Below are 16,474 nucleotides of genomic sequence, written 5' to 3' on the forward strand. Positions count from 1 at the left end.
TGCTGTTTTGTTGAAATTAGCTGCCTCTTGTGACCGGAAACAAGGCTGATGAGTGTGCAGAGAGAACCTAAACAATAAAGTTGTGCAATGTAAAACCAAACCAACTGCAGAATTCTCTGTTGGTTTATCTTCATGAGCAGTGCCTTTGACATTACCTGTAATTATTTTCTCCATTGTTAATATAAAAGTATTGCTTAGTGTAGCATTAATGTCTTGATAGCTCATCTCAGAGAGCTCATGCCCCATGCAGCCCCACTACAGCAGCCTGCGCTCGACCCCTGCACCGTCAGACATTGCCACAACACAACACAAAAGACATATTGACTCCATAATTGTTGTCCAAAAATATTGCTGAAAAAATAAATGTAGAGAAAAATGACTTAATAGAACACTGCAGAAGAAAAAGGCCTCCATGAAAACTGTTAACAGCTCTGTACAAAATCTCAAAGTCTTGGAACATAAAAGCATAACAGTTTGCATGGCTAAACACTGCTCGAGAAAGAGAAAACATGTTTTTTTGTTTGGTGATCTGACCCTTTAAGCTTCATTGTCTTCCTCTTTTTTCACCCCAGGTGTGTGTTCCTAGACTTCTGTTTGACTTTTCTTTTTTGCAGACACGCCGAGTCTTTGATTCTTTAGTTCTGTCAGCTGAGGCTTGGTTGTTTATGTTCCTAATAAATGTGTTCCAACATTAAACTCTTAGCAACTCACAAATCATCTTGACATTTTACAGTGAGGGGCTGAATATTGTTTGTAGCTGATTGTTGTTGCTGTATTAAGGTGAACAGACCAGGCTTATTAACATATAATCATGTAATGACACTGAACTGATGGGTTCTAGCTGTCAGCTCACATGAGAGCTCTTTGTGTGATGTGTGATGTGGGTTTTGGGTTTTGATTGAAGTGAGCCTCCCTAAGGGCAGGTATGTTATTGCACAACAGGCTACAGAGGAACCCCTACTCTTTTGAAGACATGAAAGATGACAAGACTAAGTCCCTTTAAACATCTGGAGCATATTGTCTGTCTTCATCATTAGCTTGTGGATGCTTTGTCAGCTCACCTGCCGTCACTTGATGTCTTTAAGATGGCAGGAGCTGTGGACGGAGTGTGACCTCGACCTACACGGACAGGTTAACTGAGGTAACCTGAAGGCCTGAAGTTCAAATATTTTCCTCTCTCTGGGTGTAGGTGAGGCTACAGCTTAGATCAATATGACAGTCTCATCAAAGACAGGCTTATTGGGGTGCAGGTTGAGCCTTCTGTCTGGAGAAGTTGCTGATTGGTTCACCAAACAAGCCCGAGAATTGAAATGCCATTTCAGATGCCCTTTCTCCGTCTCAGTCGGGGGAGACGGGAATTAATTAATGATTTGCTCTCCAGTAGAACATTTATTCTGTGTGATTGCTTTATGAACGAAGGTTCCAAAAGCAAGAGTGAAGCCTTGGAATGGCCAGTGATTAAAAGTTCTTCCTGCTTTTTCTGCAGAGAAAAGCAAATCAGCGGAGAGCACCTTATTAATTGAGTGCTCCTTGCCCTCGCTGATATAAGACAGATTCGGGGGGACGATAAATGCCTGCGGCTCTTTAAAGTCTTTAGCAGCCTGATTAACCACTGGAGGAAGAGTGTGTGTTTCTGCTTGTGTATGTGAGTGAAGATAAATTGTCAGAGAGGCTTGCATTTTGCCCATCATGGCCACAGGATTGTGCTGTGCTGCATAAACCCTTCATGCTCCTGGTTCCATTCTGACTGCTGTAACACCAGCTGCCAAAAAGACTGTCAGCATTAATAAGCAGCTGCTGTGTGGTATTTAGCTTAGCTCTCTGCACCACAGGAAGCTCTCAGAAATATGTTGCATGCAGAAAACACGTGCGTTTGTGTGTAGAAGTGGTGTCACAAAGAATTACATCTCTTGATTTTAGATTTGTTGATAGAAACACTAAAATGGTACCACAACAAAAAACTGAAACATTCAGAAAAGTATTGGACTTAAAGATGACAGAATATGGTCAGTAAGGTACGGTGTGATGTGAAAAGAAGCCATAAAACAACAGGAATGAATTAATGCACCACAATGAGCTCATGCATATGAACATCAAACTAGAAGTGGAGGAATGTTCACATCTCTCTACCTTCACATCTCAAACTGCTGCTAATAAATGTGTAAATCCTCTCAAAGATAAGTGACAACTAAAGCTGGTCCTCAATATTCAACCATTCAGATATTCATTCTTCAATATTCATTCTTCAATTTTGGTATCCAGATATTCATATTTGTCTGCTTTGTCTTTCTGCACATTCTTCTATTATGTGTGTACTTTTTTATTACACTTTTAAAATGTGAAAGAAACAGTTGTTCAACCACTGTGACAATGATTTTCTCATTTTCATCGTCTTCTTTTGTGGTTCTTGGTGGAGCAACACTGTGTTTTCTTCTCTAGCTTGTAACATTGACTATTTTTACTGATTCCAAACCAGTTAGCAACTACTCTCTTCTTTAATCCTCTCTGTTAAGCACCAAGATGGCTGTCTTCTTCTACTCTCACAGTTCTCTTCTTTAAGGCATTATAGATTGATAATTTGGTTTATCTGTTGACTTGATATAATTATGCAGGTTATGCACAAAATAAAGGCACCACAGAAATAGTTTTGGGTAATCTAGTGTGAATTTTTAAATGCTTTTAGCTTCAATACATCGTTTTTGTGAACGTGATTGTATGTATGTATTGAATTCTTAGAGTTTTTCATGTTCTCGAGAAGATACTGTGAATATTTAACTATAATGCTAAAATTCTGAACAAAATTATCAATGATTAACATCAGAAAACAACAGGTGATCTATTGTATGTTGATTATATTGATTTATTTATGTTTAATAACCAGTTTAAAACTGTATTTGTCACAAAATTTCGTATCGTGCACATTATAAGTACAAGGCCATTTTAGGTAACAGAGTGAAACAAACACGAACAAGTGCAATAAGTGGAGTGACAGGCAGTGAAAGATTGCATGAAACCTGCTGAATTTAAGACTGATGAACATTTAAAAAATTGCAAAGCCCCATTGGAACCAAAATTTCTCCTGTCTACTACTATTTTAAGTGGTAAGAATATGAGATATGTCAATGCTCGAGTTAAATCTACTCTGCATGTTTGAGCACCTCAGCAGGAAAAGGCTCTTTTTTTCTTTCTTTTTTAAAAAATTTACCATATGGAGAGGCTTTCATTAGGAACACTGATGGCAATTAGAGCAAAATGTGACACTGTGGTGCACATTAGCCTTGTTTCCAGTTTGCACTGTGTGAATTCTGCCTTCTGTCTTACAGAACTGGTTGGACCCCTCCAAGGAGATCAAGAAGCAGATGCGCAGTGAGTGGTTTTTCTAAGTAGCTTTAGTAGATGAATGTTTTAAAATTCAATTAGCACAGACATAAAATTGGGTTTGCTCGAAAATTCAACTGCAAGTTTTGTGTTAACCTGTTAGGTACAATTTCAAAACTGTCTTCTAATTAGCATTTTTCTATTACACTGTATATATTTAGGCTTCCAGCTCTCATTATAATCTCTCTGCAGATGCTCCGTGGCACTTTGCCTTCTCTGTCAAGTTCTACCCTCCAGACCCCTCCCAGCTCACAGAGGATATTACCAGGTAGCAGACACACACACACATTTCTACAATATGAACAGCTGTAACTCCTCTAGCTGTGCTGTCAGATACTCTTCACAGTTAATCAAAGAAGAAATTGCTTACACATGTCAGCTCGGCAGCTGATTTCCCTTTTTTATTTTCCCAGTGATGTGTGTTTACATGAAAGTATTGTAACAGTTCTCATGGCATATTTGTCCTGGTGTCAAAGCAAACCAAATCCCTCTCTCCTTTTCAAGGATTAGCTCTGGAATGGTACTAACTACCATGGATTAAGTACGCTGAATACTTGTTGGAGCTTGCTTTGGCTCAGGCCTGTTTGACTGCCAACACTCCCTCCTTTCCTTCCTTTGTCTCATCTGACAGATACTACCTGTGTCTGCAGCTGAGGGATGACATGCTGTCAGGTCGGCTGCCATGCTCGTTCGTCACTCACGCCCTCCTGGGCTCCTACACGGTTCAAGCCGAGTTGGGAGACTATGACCAAGACGACCACGGCTCCGACTACGTCAGCGATTTCCGCTTTGCTCCCAATCAGACTCGTGAGCTGGAGGAGAGAGTGATGGAGCTCCATCGAAACTACAAGTACTGGACATGCTGTTTTTTAAATCAGACTTTCATGTAGCCACAAATCTCTTAGGATGAGTTTTCTGTTGTGTCGAAACACTCCGTCATGCATATGGCTCATAGATGCCATCACATTACCATACCATCTGTCATTGAGATGCACACAGTATGAGCCAATGTGAGAACACTTTCTCAGCTAGAAGGTCTGATTTGGCATTGCTTTTTGGCACACGTCCAAACATAATGGATAGACGAGAGGAATTTTGAAGTGCATATAACAAGCATTAAGCATATCACCAAAATAATTCTGCTTTTACTCAATATTTTGGGTTTGTTATTCAAAAAAGCCTGTTTTTGTTGGTTATGGATATTATTATTATTTTGCCCTTAGGGGGATGACTCCAGCAGAAGCTGAGATTAACTTCTTGGAGAATGCGAAGAAGTTGTCCATGTATGGAGTAGACCTGCATCACGCCAAGGTCGGCTGTTTCCAAAGTGATTTGATGAAAGTAGGTTTCAAGAATGAATACAGTGTTTCTTATGAATAATTTTGACCTGTGTCTGCTGCAGGATTCTGAAGGGATTGAAATAATGCTGGGCGTTTGTGCCAATGGCCTGCTGATTTACCGTGATAGGCTGAGGATCAACCGCTTTGCATGGCCAAAGATCCTCAAGATTTCATATAAAAGGAGCAACTTCTATATCAAGATAAGACCTGGGGAGGTAAGTATAGTGATGGAGAATAATTAAAAGGGCATGCTATCTATTTTACACATAAAGCTTATTAGTGAAGGTTAATGACTGTGGTGTTAGAATGATGTGCAATGTGAGGAAAGGTCTAACAAAGAGATCTGATAGAGTTGCATTATGGGAAATTCAGAGCTCTTTTGGGGCTTAAATGACTCTCAGATTTAAATTTCTGATCTATGAATGTCCGGGCCTCTTCTGCTTAGATTTTGACTGTTTTTATTGAAGTGCCATATAAATTACCAAAGAATATTAAAAGATATGCATCTTCATTTTGTTCCTGAGAGTTAGATGGAAAGATTGATATGACTTTCATGTCTGTACATTAAATATGATGTTTCAGCCAGCAGTGGGTTAGTTTGGCTTCATACAAAGACTGGAAGTGTGGAAATGACAGATTGTGGTTATATATAATTCTGTCTCTGTCTGGATAACATGTAATTCCCCGTGAAGCCATAATGTTTTGTTTGTACATTTGTAGCATGTAGAGATACAACATGTTCATTACTGAGGTGCTAGTAGGTGGATCAAGTTCAAGGCATGCTAGTCATTTCTCCTCTTCCCCAGAATCACTTACATATGTAGCTTACACTTTCTAGAAGATGATTAAACATATGTCAACATATTACTAAAACATCAGAAAATAAAAGCTCATATTCTGTTACAGCTTTCACTGTTGAATGCTACAGCAGAAATGATTGGGTAATCAGTTGTGCTACAAACTGCTTGCACAGATTCTCTTCCTTATTCCTCCCCAGCTTTGCTCTTTTGCGTGGTCAGGGTGTATATTTTGACTCTGCTCATTGTGATGTGCGGTGCTGCAGCTTATCCTCCATGCTGAGCCTCGGTGTGTCAGGCCGTCTGGGCAGGACTCAGTCAAGTGACAGAGCCGCACAGTGAGCCTGTGATCGAGCCAAATAAAGAACCCCTTTAACAGAGCTGCTGCAGCTGCAGCCACAGCCAGAACAGAGGGATAAAGAGTATAAATATAGAGCCATGAAATGGTTTTCCCCCCATTTGCTCCCAGCATCTGAACATCGGATATTGTCTTTACTAGTTCTGATCTGCTGTTTCTGTCCAGTTGGCAAAACCTATGTTTAAATGCATTTTCTTATATATTGACATTTTGTAGCAATAGTGTTTATGCAAGCACAAAGCAACAACTGTTTGTATTGATTGAGTTCAGTGTTCATGTATGTAGGTACAAGATGTTCCATATGTATGGATTTTTATAAATGAGTGTATTATGTTGGCCTAAATCTTAGTCTGCTACAAAGTAGCCTTCAGTACAACAGAGTAAAAACACTGGTGCCGTACCCAACCCTCAACTTCTTCACAATTTTCTCTGTCTCCCTGTTTTATCTCCCCTTCAGTATGAACAGTTTGAAAGTACGATTGGTTTTAAGCTTCCCAACCACAGAGCTGCCAAGAGGCTTTGGAAGGTCTGCATCGAACATCACACCTTCTTCCGGTACGAATCGATCCGCTCTCATGGTTGGAGAATTTATCGTTCCATGGCCCATCAAGACAAACCAAACAGTTCCATGTGCACAGCTTCATTACGTGCAGCCACCCTCAGGCTACAATCATAACTACCTTGGCTTTGCTAGTGATCTTATGATGAATACGGATTTAACGTTACATGAGTGTGTAGGAGCTAAGAGCTCACACAAACAAGGACTGAGAAGTAACATTATCTATTTAACCAGCATAGAAATGGCACTTATATGAATAGATCTTTATGCTATGTTAAATAGTCAGCTGGTCAAAGATGCTTGTAATGTGGTTTTCTTGTGACAGCAGATACTCATGCAGAAAAATGATCAGTAATGATTTCTAGGATCCACAATGTGACAATTAGAAAATTAACTCTCAAACACAAAGTGCATTTGTGGACTAAATATTGTGAAGCAAGAAAAATGTGTGAATAGTTGTAAATAAATCAATGAACAAATAACTTCAGACATTGAGATGCACAAGAAGCTTTTCCAACTTGTGTCTGAAATGTACTGTATGTTTAGAACACTGACATTTTTTCAAGTTTGGCTGTATTTGTAAAATTTATTTTACAGTTGCTCAAATTGATTTGTATTTATTTGTATATTGAAAATGCCTGTATTGCTCCTACTGTCTTTGCTTGGATGTGGATGAAAACATTTGCTAATTACAGTTTTTGTCTTTGCAGGTTGGTTTCTCCAGAACCTCCTCCGAAGGGCTTCTTGGTGATGGGTTCAAAGTTTCGATACAGCGGAAGGACTCAAGCTCAGACCAGGCAGGCCAGCGCTCTCATAGACCGGCCAGCTCCTCACTTTGAGCGTTCTACCAGCAAGAGGTACCTTCTGTCCAGGAGTTTGGATGGAGGTGAGAACAACAGTACTGGATCTGTTTATGAAATGTCTGAACATGTTGTGCTTGGAGGTAGACCTTTACAGAAATAGTTAGATGTAACCAGGAGATAAAAGCACTTAACTTAGCGTGGAGACTGGAAGAAGCAGGGGAAAAAAAGCTAACAAAAATCCAACGATCAGCCCCACTGATTGGTAAAATCTGTACAAAAACTGAAATGGAAAATGATAAATTGCAGTTGCAGAGGGTTTTGTGTGCTGGATTGTTTCTTAGCAAGATGCAATGACTCTTGTGAAGGCACCAGGAGGTCACTGCTCCTTATCTTTTGCTTTTATGTTTGTACAGAGCCTCTAGTCTATATGTAAAGCTAAGTGTTTATCTCAAGCACAGACACGAGATTGGTATTGATTGTGTCATCTTAGTCTCGGCAAGAAACCAAATAAGCGTCTTTTACCATTTTAATTGAACTCTTCTGGCTTGTCTCTGATAATAATTTACATCTTTGACCAACAGAGTTCTCACGGCCTATGTCAGCCATGTGTGAGAACCACGACGGCCTGTCCCATCGCAGCATCAGCGAACAGCGACGCCTCCACAGCCCCTCTGTGGACGAGCAAGAGACGGAGCTGGAGCCCAGTTTGGAGCAGGATGAAGAGGACAAGGACCAAGAGCAGAGCCAGGACATGGAGCAGGACCACGACGGCAATGTGACTCCAAGCAAAAAGAAAGAGATCATGGTAGTAAAGATTTCCTGATGGACTGTGACATTTAATGAGTTTCTGTTGAGATAAAGGTGATTATATTTAAATGACAGAAGGTCCGAATGCAGGGAGTTTTAGTCAATATGTCGACAGCTCTGGCTTTGGTGCAGAGAGATGGCAGGGACTGCTGAGGTAATGATGTAAATAGGTGCAGTGCAAGCTTGTCAGAGCAATTGAGGTTTATCCAGCATGGGCATAATGTGGTGGCTTTAGTGGATTTAGCATTTACTAACTCTTCTCCTTTCACTCCTATTCGCTCAGGCTTACATGCCCAGGCTTACACTCTGCACTGCTCATAAATCCCACTAACAGTTTTACAGTTTTAACCTTTTCTCATTATCCTGAGAAGTACAAACTCAAGCCTAGCCTATTAGTGCTAACATGCCTTTTCTGTTTTTTTTTAACCCTTTGCTGGCATTAAGGAGGAGGCTGGGTCACCAGTTGACAGTAAACAGGAGGTATTTGGTGTCTACCAATTTGGTCTGTCTGTCTTTCTGCCGTACTGTCTTTATCAACCCATTGTGATTTCTTCCTCTGAGTGTATCTGTCCAGTTGTACCTCACCCTCTCTGCCTGTCTTCCACCGGGTTTGTCTCTGTAACCGTGGCTGTCATTTTGCAGTCATCATAGAAAAAACTATGCTGCATTGCACCACATAAACAAGTGATGCTGCAAAGGTTGTGTCTAGACCTGTTTGTCATTGTTAAGCATCCCAGCAAACATTTGACAGACAGTGAATGGTACAGTGGGGACACAGTTCACCTGGAGTACAGAAATCCCACAATATGGTATTATGTGGGAAAAAACGATCTTTAGAAATGGGGTTTGAGGTAGCAAATACAAGCGCTTCCATGTTTCTACTTCAAAATGTTTACTGGGATGTTTTCTCAAATAATATCTCAAATTTGTCTCGGCATGGTATCAAGTGGTCAATCTGTCCCTTCAGTCTGTATGTCTGTCTGTCCTCTTATTGACTTTCCCACCTTGTCTCTGCATCTGACCTTGTTCCTGCACTCTCTGACCCTGCACTCTTCACCTCTGACCCTTCTGTCGCTTGCCCATTCTCCTGCCCCAACTCAGCTCTCTCAGTTGGACCAGGAGGCCACTCCTCGGCACAAACAGGAGGTACAGGTTCCTGTATTCAGCTTTTGTGCTTCTTCTTTTTTTTTGTCGTGTATGCTGCTGTTCCTCTGCATCTGTGGTCCTCAGAGGATTTTAGAGATTTGCCTCCATTCGCTTCCTTTTCAATGCTACTGTTGCAGATAGAAATGAATCATTGTCCTTCCTTAGGGTGCCCGTAAACCATGAGTACTTTCTTTTCTGTGGGGTGGAGGGAGAAGTATTCAAATCCTTTACTGAAGTGAAAATCCTGACACGATACTGTAAAAAATTTCACCGTTTTAAAGCAAATTACAGCAAGAGGAGTAACATCTACAAAAATATCAACAGCAAAAATGATTGTTCTTTGGTACAACTTGACATCGCAAAATACTACTGAACAGCAGTATTCACAATATCTGCTACAAACTTTCTGTTTATGGCAACAATGAGAATGTCAGTCCAATTTTCTTTCGCAATTTCCATTATTTTCATTTTATTCCTATACTTGAGACAACTTGCTTTAATGTAACTTACATAATTGCATTATTAAAACTGATGCTTGTATTTTACTGTTACGCCAACAGGTTGAGGTTAGCTAGCTACAACTACTTTATGATCTACTGGTCTTCTAGTGGAAGGATTGGTAGACTGAAAGACTTTTCTAAGGGCTTTAAGAATTAATACTAAAAAACATATTGTACACAATACAGTATGTTTTTGAAATATAGTCTCATAAATTGTGGCTTAAAAAACTGTCCAAGACACCATTTCAAGAGATCCTTTCTTAATGTATTTTCAGTGTACTGATAGGGGATGAAACCCATAGTCTCCATTACGTGCAAGTTTCAAAATAGTGTGTATCATTAGTTAATTTGACTCTGAATCAAGTGGCTATTTTTCAGAGTTATTCTTTGTAGTATATGAAATTCATCCTTTGTGTTTCATTGAATAGTGTTTCCCTGTTTAGTTTTAGTGGAGAGATAATAACACAGCGAGGGAATTTAGCACTAAAAAGGCTATAACTTAGGAAGATACCAACTTGGCATGAATAACTGCTGAAGCCTCATGTGAACCTCAGATGAACTCGGGGGTGTATTTTTACACCGAAAAAATGTAAATGGATTGTGTCCCAGTATAACTACAGCAAGTAAAACCTATCTCAGTGTACATACTGGCACTTGACTATTGTTTAAGGACATACTTGAAACTGTGTGTGAACGTGTCCTTGAATGTTTAAAGTAACTATGGTGCTGTCGTGTAAATGAAATTGAATACGGAAGTAGTTTCCATCTAAAATGTAGTAAAAATCTAAAGTATCAGGCATTGTCAGTATTCAAAACTGTATGAGGATGCAGTACTTATGTAAATGCCTTCCACCACTGACTCTGTCATCATCCCAAAGAACAAACAAATTAAATGTGGAATTTTAATTAGCGAACAAAGTTAATAGGTGTTCCATATTCATTTCTTCATTCATTGAATTTTGCAGTGAGTGCCTCAATTGTCATGTTCATTTGTGTCTTAAATTCTAATTCGGTTGTAACTGCAATTGTTTTTGTTTTCCCTCTGAGCTTCAATGGCATCTTGAATGTGACTTCTCTCCTCAGACGGCACAAAAAAGTGAAACACATCACAGTGTTCACATGGCATCTTCTCCAGTGTATCTGCAGTAACACCGCAGCCCCCTCAGTCATGCATATCAGATGTGTTGATGCAAGTGCTGCTGTTGAAAAGCATCTTGACGTCCTACTAATGCATGCCGTTTTCTCTTTCTGTCGTCATTTTCCTTCCTGCTCTCCTTCAGTTTCTGGATAAGTCGCAGGACGTCTTGCTGAAGCACCAGGCCAGCATCAATGAGCTGAAGAGAGCCCTGAGGGAGCCCAACAGCAAGCTGATGAACCGGGAGAAGCGTCTGTCAGCCACCTCTCCAACTGGCACACCAGAGAAGAAGGCTGTGAGTAGAGGCTGATGGTGGAGGGGTAGGGCTCCGGTCTGAGAGCTTTTAAGCCCATTATGGTCAATATCTCATATCCAGGGACCTCTGATGCTTGACATTCCATTAAAGACCATTGATGTTACCGTCAGGGCACTGTCATGTTCAATTCCTCTTTTTGCTGCTTGACTCTTGGCAAAACAGGTCATATATTTGTCACAATGTATTGTAAGTTTATCACCTGTTTTTTGTTTGTTTACCTGAAGATATACTGTACTGGTATGCGACTGTGAAAAAAACAGAATAAATGAGCAGGATTAGTCATGGTACTTGTGTTTTTCCCTACAGGCATTTCAAAAAGGTAACTCCTGTGCAAAGATATTACCGCTCACTGGAACAAACATTAAAATCTGAAGCTTATTTTAAGACGTGTGTATAATGAAGCGCAGCCTGTCTTTCTCTGGAGTACCGGGATAATTCTGACAATATCTCAGAGGTACTTGAGGATGACTGACAAGTAGCGCAGAAGCATCTTGATGAGATTAGATTCAAGATGTTTTTTTGAGATTTACTCAATGTGAGGTACTTGAGAAATAATCAGGGTTTTTTTTGTCTTGATTGCCTTACAGTGACACAGTTTTCCTTATAAAATATCTTAAGCTTTGATCACATTTTGGTAATTGGGCTTTTGAAGAAAAATCTCTTCAGATAGGATAGTTCTGTCTTTGCCGGTGTCTAAGTTGCTTTCAGACAATCTCTCATCTGCTGTCTGGCACAATCAGATTATGCCCATAGAATGTCAAATGTTGTCTGCGGCAGAAAATGTAATCTGCTATGTGCCTCATTCCAGAGAAAGGGGTGGTATGGCATTATTCTCTCTGACTGACAGTCAGGCTGACAAAGTATCGCAGCATTTGACTGTTTCCAAGAGATTCAATCAAACTCAGCTCTTTGATGTAGTTACAGAAAAAAAACTATTTGCATTGCAAATGCCTTCTGATTTGGTTATGTGGATTTGGTGTCTGTTAGGTACATTGGATTCCCTGTTTTTAGTTTGAAGTTCATTAAAAAGTTTCTAAGGAATAACTCAGTGAATTCCTATTAGCTCTGATTCTGTCTTCCTTTTCCATTTTCGCTCCCCTGCATGAAATTGTGCATCTTACTAATTCACGCCCTCATTTTCAGTCTGACCTCTAATGGCTGCTCTTCCTTCTCTTTTTAAATCTCTCCTCTGCCTCCTGTCGGCCAGTTGGTGGGCCGAGCAGTGGGAAAGGACCCTGTTAACAGCCTGTCTGTTGAGGGTTTCGTCCAGAAGACTCTGGTGACTTCACCTGAGGTTCACTCTTTCTCTTTAATTAAACAGTTCACTCTTTATAGCATTTGTGGGCTAGCGTAATGCACGTTCTACCATCCGCTACTATTACTTGTTCGTCTATTGTTTAAGAACCACATATTGAACAGTTAATAACTATGTGTCCCCAAACTTCAATATGAACCAGGTTTACATTTTGTCCTCTTTTCTGTGGTTGAAATCATTGTGTAGATTTTGTTATTTGCAGCAGCTATGCTTAGAATGTCTAACTGTGTTTAATCTATACCAACATGTAGGGCTCTGAGGAGTGGGTATTGATTGAAAAACAAGAACCTTATCAACAAGACCATGACTGGAAGGCAGAAGAAAAGAACAAATGTCTCACATCTGATTCCTCGTGGGAGAAAAAGGAGCTGGAAAAAGAGATAGACGTAACCAAGATGATACATAAAGAGGTAACAGGGTATGACAGGAAAGAAACGAAAAGCCATATTGATGAATTTCCATCAACAAAATCGTTCAGAGAGGCAGACATATGCTCTGAGCCTTCGCGTTTTGTGATTCAATTATCTGAGAATGCAGACTCGTTTCAAGACAAATCTCTAAGTAAGCCATCTCAAGCCTCAGACCCTGAGGCGAACAATGATGTGGCCCCAGGCTCGCGCCAGATAAAGGAGCGCACCGCTTCAAAACCAAGGAAAAAGAGGAGACCCCAGAGCTTAAACCTGGGGATGCCTGCAGAGCTCATCTACAGGAAAGGTGGCAGCGATTCTACCGGGGAAGAAAACGAGGGCTCAGACTCGGACAACAGTCCAGAAAAAATGTCCAAAAGAGGAAATCATTGTGAGTCGCCCCCAGTGGTGATGATGAAAGATGATCAGGGATTAGGAAAGGATCAGTCGGTCAGGGTCTATAAAGACAGCAAACAAGAGGATGTATCGGTTGGAGAAAACAGGGATGTCTCCACTCAAGGAGCAGAACAGGTAAAGAAAAAAGTGAGCCAGGGTGGGACAGCAGATATTGATTCAAGCTCAGTGAACGGACCTGGAAAGATAGAGCATGATAGTTCATTATCAGGTGTTAAAGGAGAGTGTGCGATAAAGGTGCGAGGGAAGAGCCTTATTGACAACAAAGAGCTAGCAGAGGTGAAACTCCGACAGGTCAGGACACATGAGAGAAAGATCAGTAGCTCTGGAGGAGAAGATGTTGAGGGTTTCCTGGGTGACAGAGGTCAGAGGACGTCCTTCCACCGACTGTCAGGAAGCAGCTATCAGTCGGAAATCACCAGGATTGTTCCTCTCAAGCCAGAGCGGTCAAAGAGCATAGCATGTAAGGATGAAAGGGACTGGACGGGGCAGGATGAGCCCACACGAGTCAGAAGAGAATACCGCTGGTCGGTCGGCTCTCCAGAGGGATCCTCAGACCTCAACTGGACCGACGTCTCCACCTTCCATCCGGCATTCGCGGCAGATCTGGAAGGTAAAACAGATCATCCTGATGATAGCTTTCAGTCTGGCGGAGGATCTACAGAGACGCAGCTATTTGGCTCAAAGATTTCAGCGCTTCCCAAAATGGCTCCTCCAGCCCCGCCGGTGAAAACGCAGAAGGCCAGGGAGTCTGGACTAATACTGCGGAACAGCCGAAATGCCGGCAGGGAGCCGATCCTGGATGCTGCCAAGAAGAGACACTCGGTAACTCTGCTTGGCATCTGCTATTCAATCATTGGAAATAAAGCATCGCATGAGCTTCAGACAGACTCGCACGCCATTTTTCTTTTTTTCTACGTTTTCAGTGACTGAAACACTCATCCATCTTACCTGTTCGTGCCTGTTTGAAGAGCAGGCGGAGCGGTACTTGTGCTCCGTCGTGTCGCAAAATATCTGTCAAAAAGTTTGGACATTTTCCCACATGCCAATCCAATCTATCCCCTCCCATTGTCCTCAACATACACCACACTATCTGGCAAATCTGTACAGCTCAACACTGGCTGTGAAAGTTTAAAAAAAATATCAACATCTCATATTTTGGTTGTTGGTTTGTCTTCGTCTTTATAACTTCTGAGCCTCAAATTTTCTTCCAGCTCACGTCGTTCTCTTTCAGAGGGCAGCAGCGAAAGACAGGCTCACATATTGTTATTGCTCTGATGATTTCTGCACATCTCCATGCCATTTTCAAACTGAAAATACAAAACTATTTATTGCATATAAATGTTACAAATTGAATCACTCAATTGAGAAAGAAAAGGTAAAATGCGCTGTCATCCGTTACTTTGTTAGAGAGCTATTATCTATTTATTTGAGATAAATGGAGTATAGAATTGATTTGTGCACAAGCGATTGAGAAACTACATTAAACCGTTAATGCTGAAGAAAATGCATTTACACAATCTCCCCTGATCTTTTGCATGGGTGATAATAAATCATAAATCAGGTGCATTATTTCCTTCAATCCCACCTGGATAGGAAGTCAAGTGGTGTTACAAACACACTGGTTCCTCCAACTGTGAAACCCCAGCAGGCAGTGAGCAGCCAGACACCACAGCTCAGTGCCTGACACAGTCAGATTTGCTGCTTTCATTTCACTGTTGGTATCATTGGGAGCTTGCACGCATTTGGCACTGGAATGAAAGGAATTTGAAGTGAATAGACATGACAGCTTTCATCATTTCCCACCTTTTCATCTGAGTCAAGCTCTTGCATATATTGGATTAAACAGGCATGAGAAGAGGTGTTGCGTAGCTCTCAGTATGTGAACAGACCTCACTGGCGAGTGACAATCATATCAAGATCTGATTGAACTCGGGGAGTGTGGGAAAATATTAGGTGCTCCTCCAAACATGTGGATCCAGTCATTTTTGACAGGCTTTGAGATACATCCCAGCACCTTTTATTGGACATTTAACAATATTATTTGACAGTATTTGAACACTCTCTCGCTGAAATTCAAGGTGTTGCAACGCTTTCTCAGTTGGTTGATGAGTGGCTGCCGTTATGCTGAAAACCTGCTCACAAACTGCATGATTTTCTTGTCCTGCCTCTACTAATTACAACAAATGGCTGTGGATGTTGTATTTGTTGCAGTAAGCTCACCTCTTTTCTGTCCTCTGGTCTGTACTATCCGTATGCTTTGTTATTGTAGAATAGTGCTTGAAATTTGTGCCTGAATCCATTTGGACCTGACTGGATCTGAAAGGAGCCAGTTGGCTTAGACTGGATCTGGCTGAATTTCTCACCTAAACTTGGGTTTGAGTTATTAAGACATTAAAAATACTGATTTATTTTCACCAGTAATTCATTTAGAATTGTTGGCATTGTCTACATTTGGACTCTCAGCAGGACACCAGCATCCCAGTTTAGGTTTGCACTGAAGCATTCTGTGCTGGGAACACTCTGAGCTCGTATTTTCTGGCCCCAGTCGAGTGCTGCCGTTAGGATTTCTGTGTGTGCTGGCCTGTCAGTCCACTGTCCACTTCAGCTTGTGCTAACCTCCGGATGCTTTCTCTGGTCTTTCCTCTGCTTCCCCCTGCAGGAGCCTGTCTCCACTCCTGCCATCTACGAAGAGCCGTTTGCTGATTTCAAGGTTGTCAATTTTGTATTTTAATCCACCTTCATGTGCTCGGCTCATCCTGTCTTTTACTCTCATCGTCCCTCATAGCTGCACATCCTAACCATCCCAGTTTCCTTGCAAAAGCTGTAACCGATGAATGAAGTGCTACTTTTCGCAGGCTGCTCTGCTGCTCTCATCCGTTGCTGATATAAGATATTGAATTGTATGTGTGGGTTGGAAACAGAACCCCTTGTGACTGGCTAATGCTTGCATGTTCCAGTTTATATGGTGATTTAATATGGAAGTGCACTTGCAATTAAAGTCAGTGATATAACTTCAGGTCAGCTGTCACAAGAGCTGTAGTTCACTGAGTCCAAAAGTCCTACAAATCCCATGTCTGTTTAATCGGAATTATTGGTGCCTGGTGTCCACAAAAGCAGACTATAGAATTACTATAGAAGCAGTGAACTTGATAACAAATAAGTTTGAAATTTTTAAATTAATCTGCATCATTATTTG

At 41.1% G+C, this 16,474-nt stretch overlaps 1 protein-coding gene across 12 annotated transcripts in view; it reads left to right on the top strand.

Annotated features, from left to right (window-relative positions):
* LOC111562651 (protein 4.1-like) overlaps positions 1–16,474 on the top strand; it is a 93,116-nt gene that overhangs the window by 61,759 nt on the left and 14,883 nt on the right. For 4 of the 12 annotated variants that reach the window (XM_055010596.1, XM_035943988.2, XM_035943986.2 and 1 more), the window contains exons 5-18: positions 3,324–3,366; positions 3,571–3,646; positions 4,010–4,228; positions 4,602–4,689; positions 4,781–4,933; positions 6,331–6,428; positions 7,143–7,318; positions 7,817–8,040; positions 8,487–8,522; positions 9,144–9,188; positions 10,969–11,118; positions 12,347–12,433; positions 12,706–14,100; positions 15,938–15,988. In XM_055010596.1, coding sequence (XP_054866571.1) covers positions 3,324–3,366; positions 3,571–3,646; positions 4,010–4,228; positions 4,602–4,689; positions 4,781–4,933; positions 6,331–6,428; positions 7,143–7,318; positions 7,817–8,040; positions 8,487–8,522; positions 9,144–9,188; positions 10,969–11,118; positions 12,347–12,433; positions 12,706–14,100; positions 15,938–15,988 — 2,841 coding nt within the window. The remainder of the gene's footprint in view (positions 1–3,323; positions 3,367–3,570; positions 3,647–4,009; positions 4,229–4,601; positions 4,690–4,780; positions 4,934–6,330; positions 6,429–7,142; positions 7,319–7,816; positions 8,041–8,486; positions 8,523–9,143; positions 9,189–10,968; positions 11,119–12,346; positions 12,434–12,705; positions 14,101–15,937; positions 15,989–16,474) is intronic. The other 8 variants (XM_055010597.1, XM_035943992.2, XM_035943994.2 and 5 more) reach the window with 5 other exon arrangements.

The sequence above is a fragment of the Amphiprion ocellaris genome, chromosome 5 (assembly GCF_022539595.1).
Source record: "Amphiprion ocellaris isolate individual 3 ecotype Okinawa chromosome 5, ASM2253959v1, whole genome shotgun sequence".
NCBI lineage: Eukaryota > Metazoa > Chordata > Actinopteri > Pomacentridae > Amphiprion > Amphiprion ocellaris.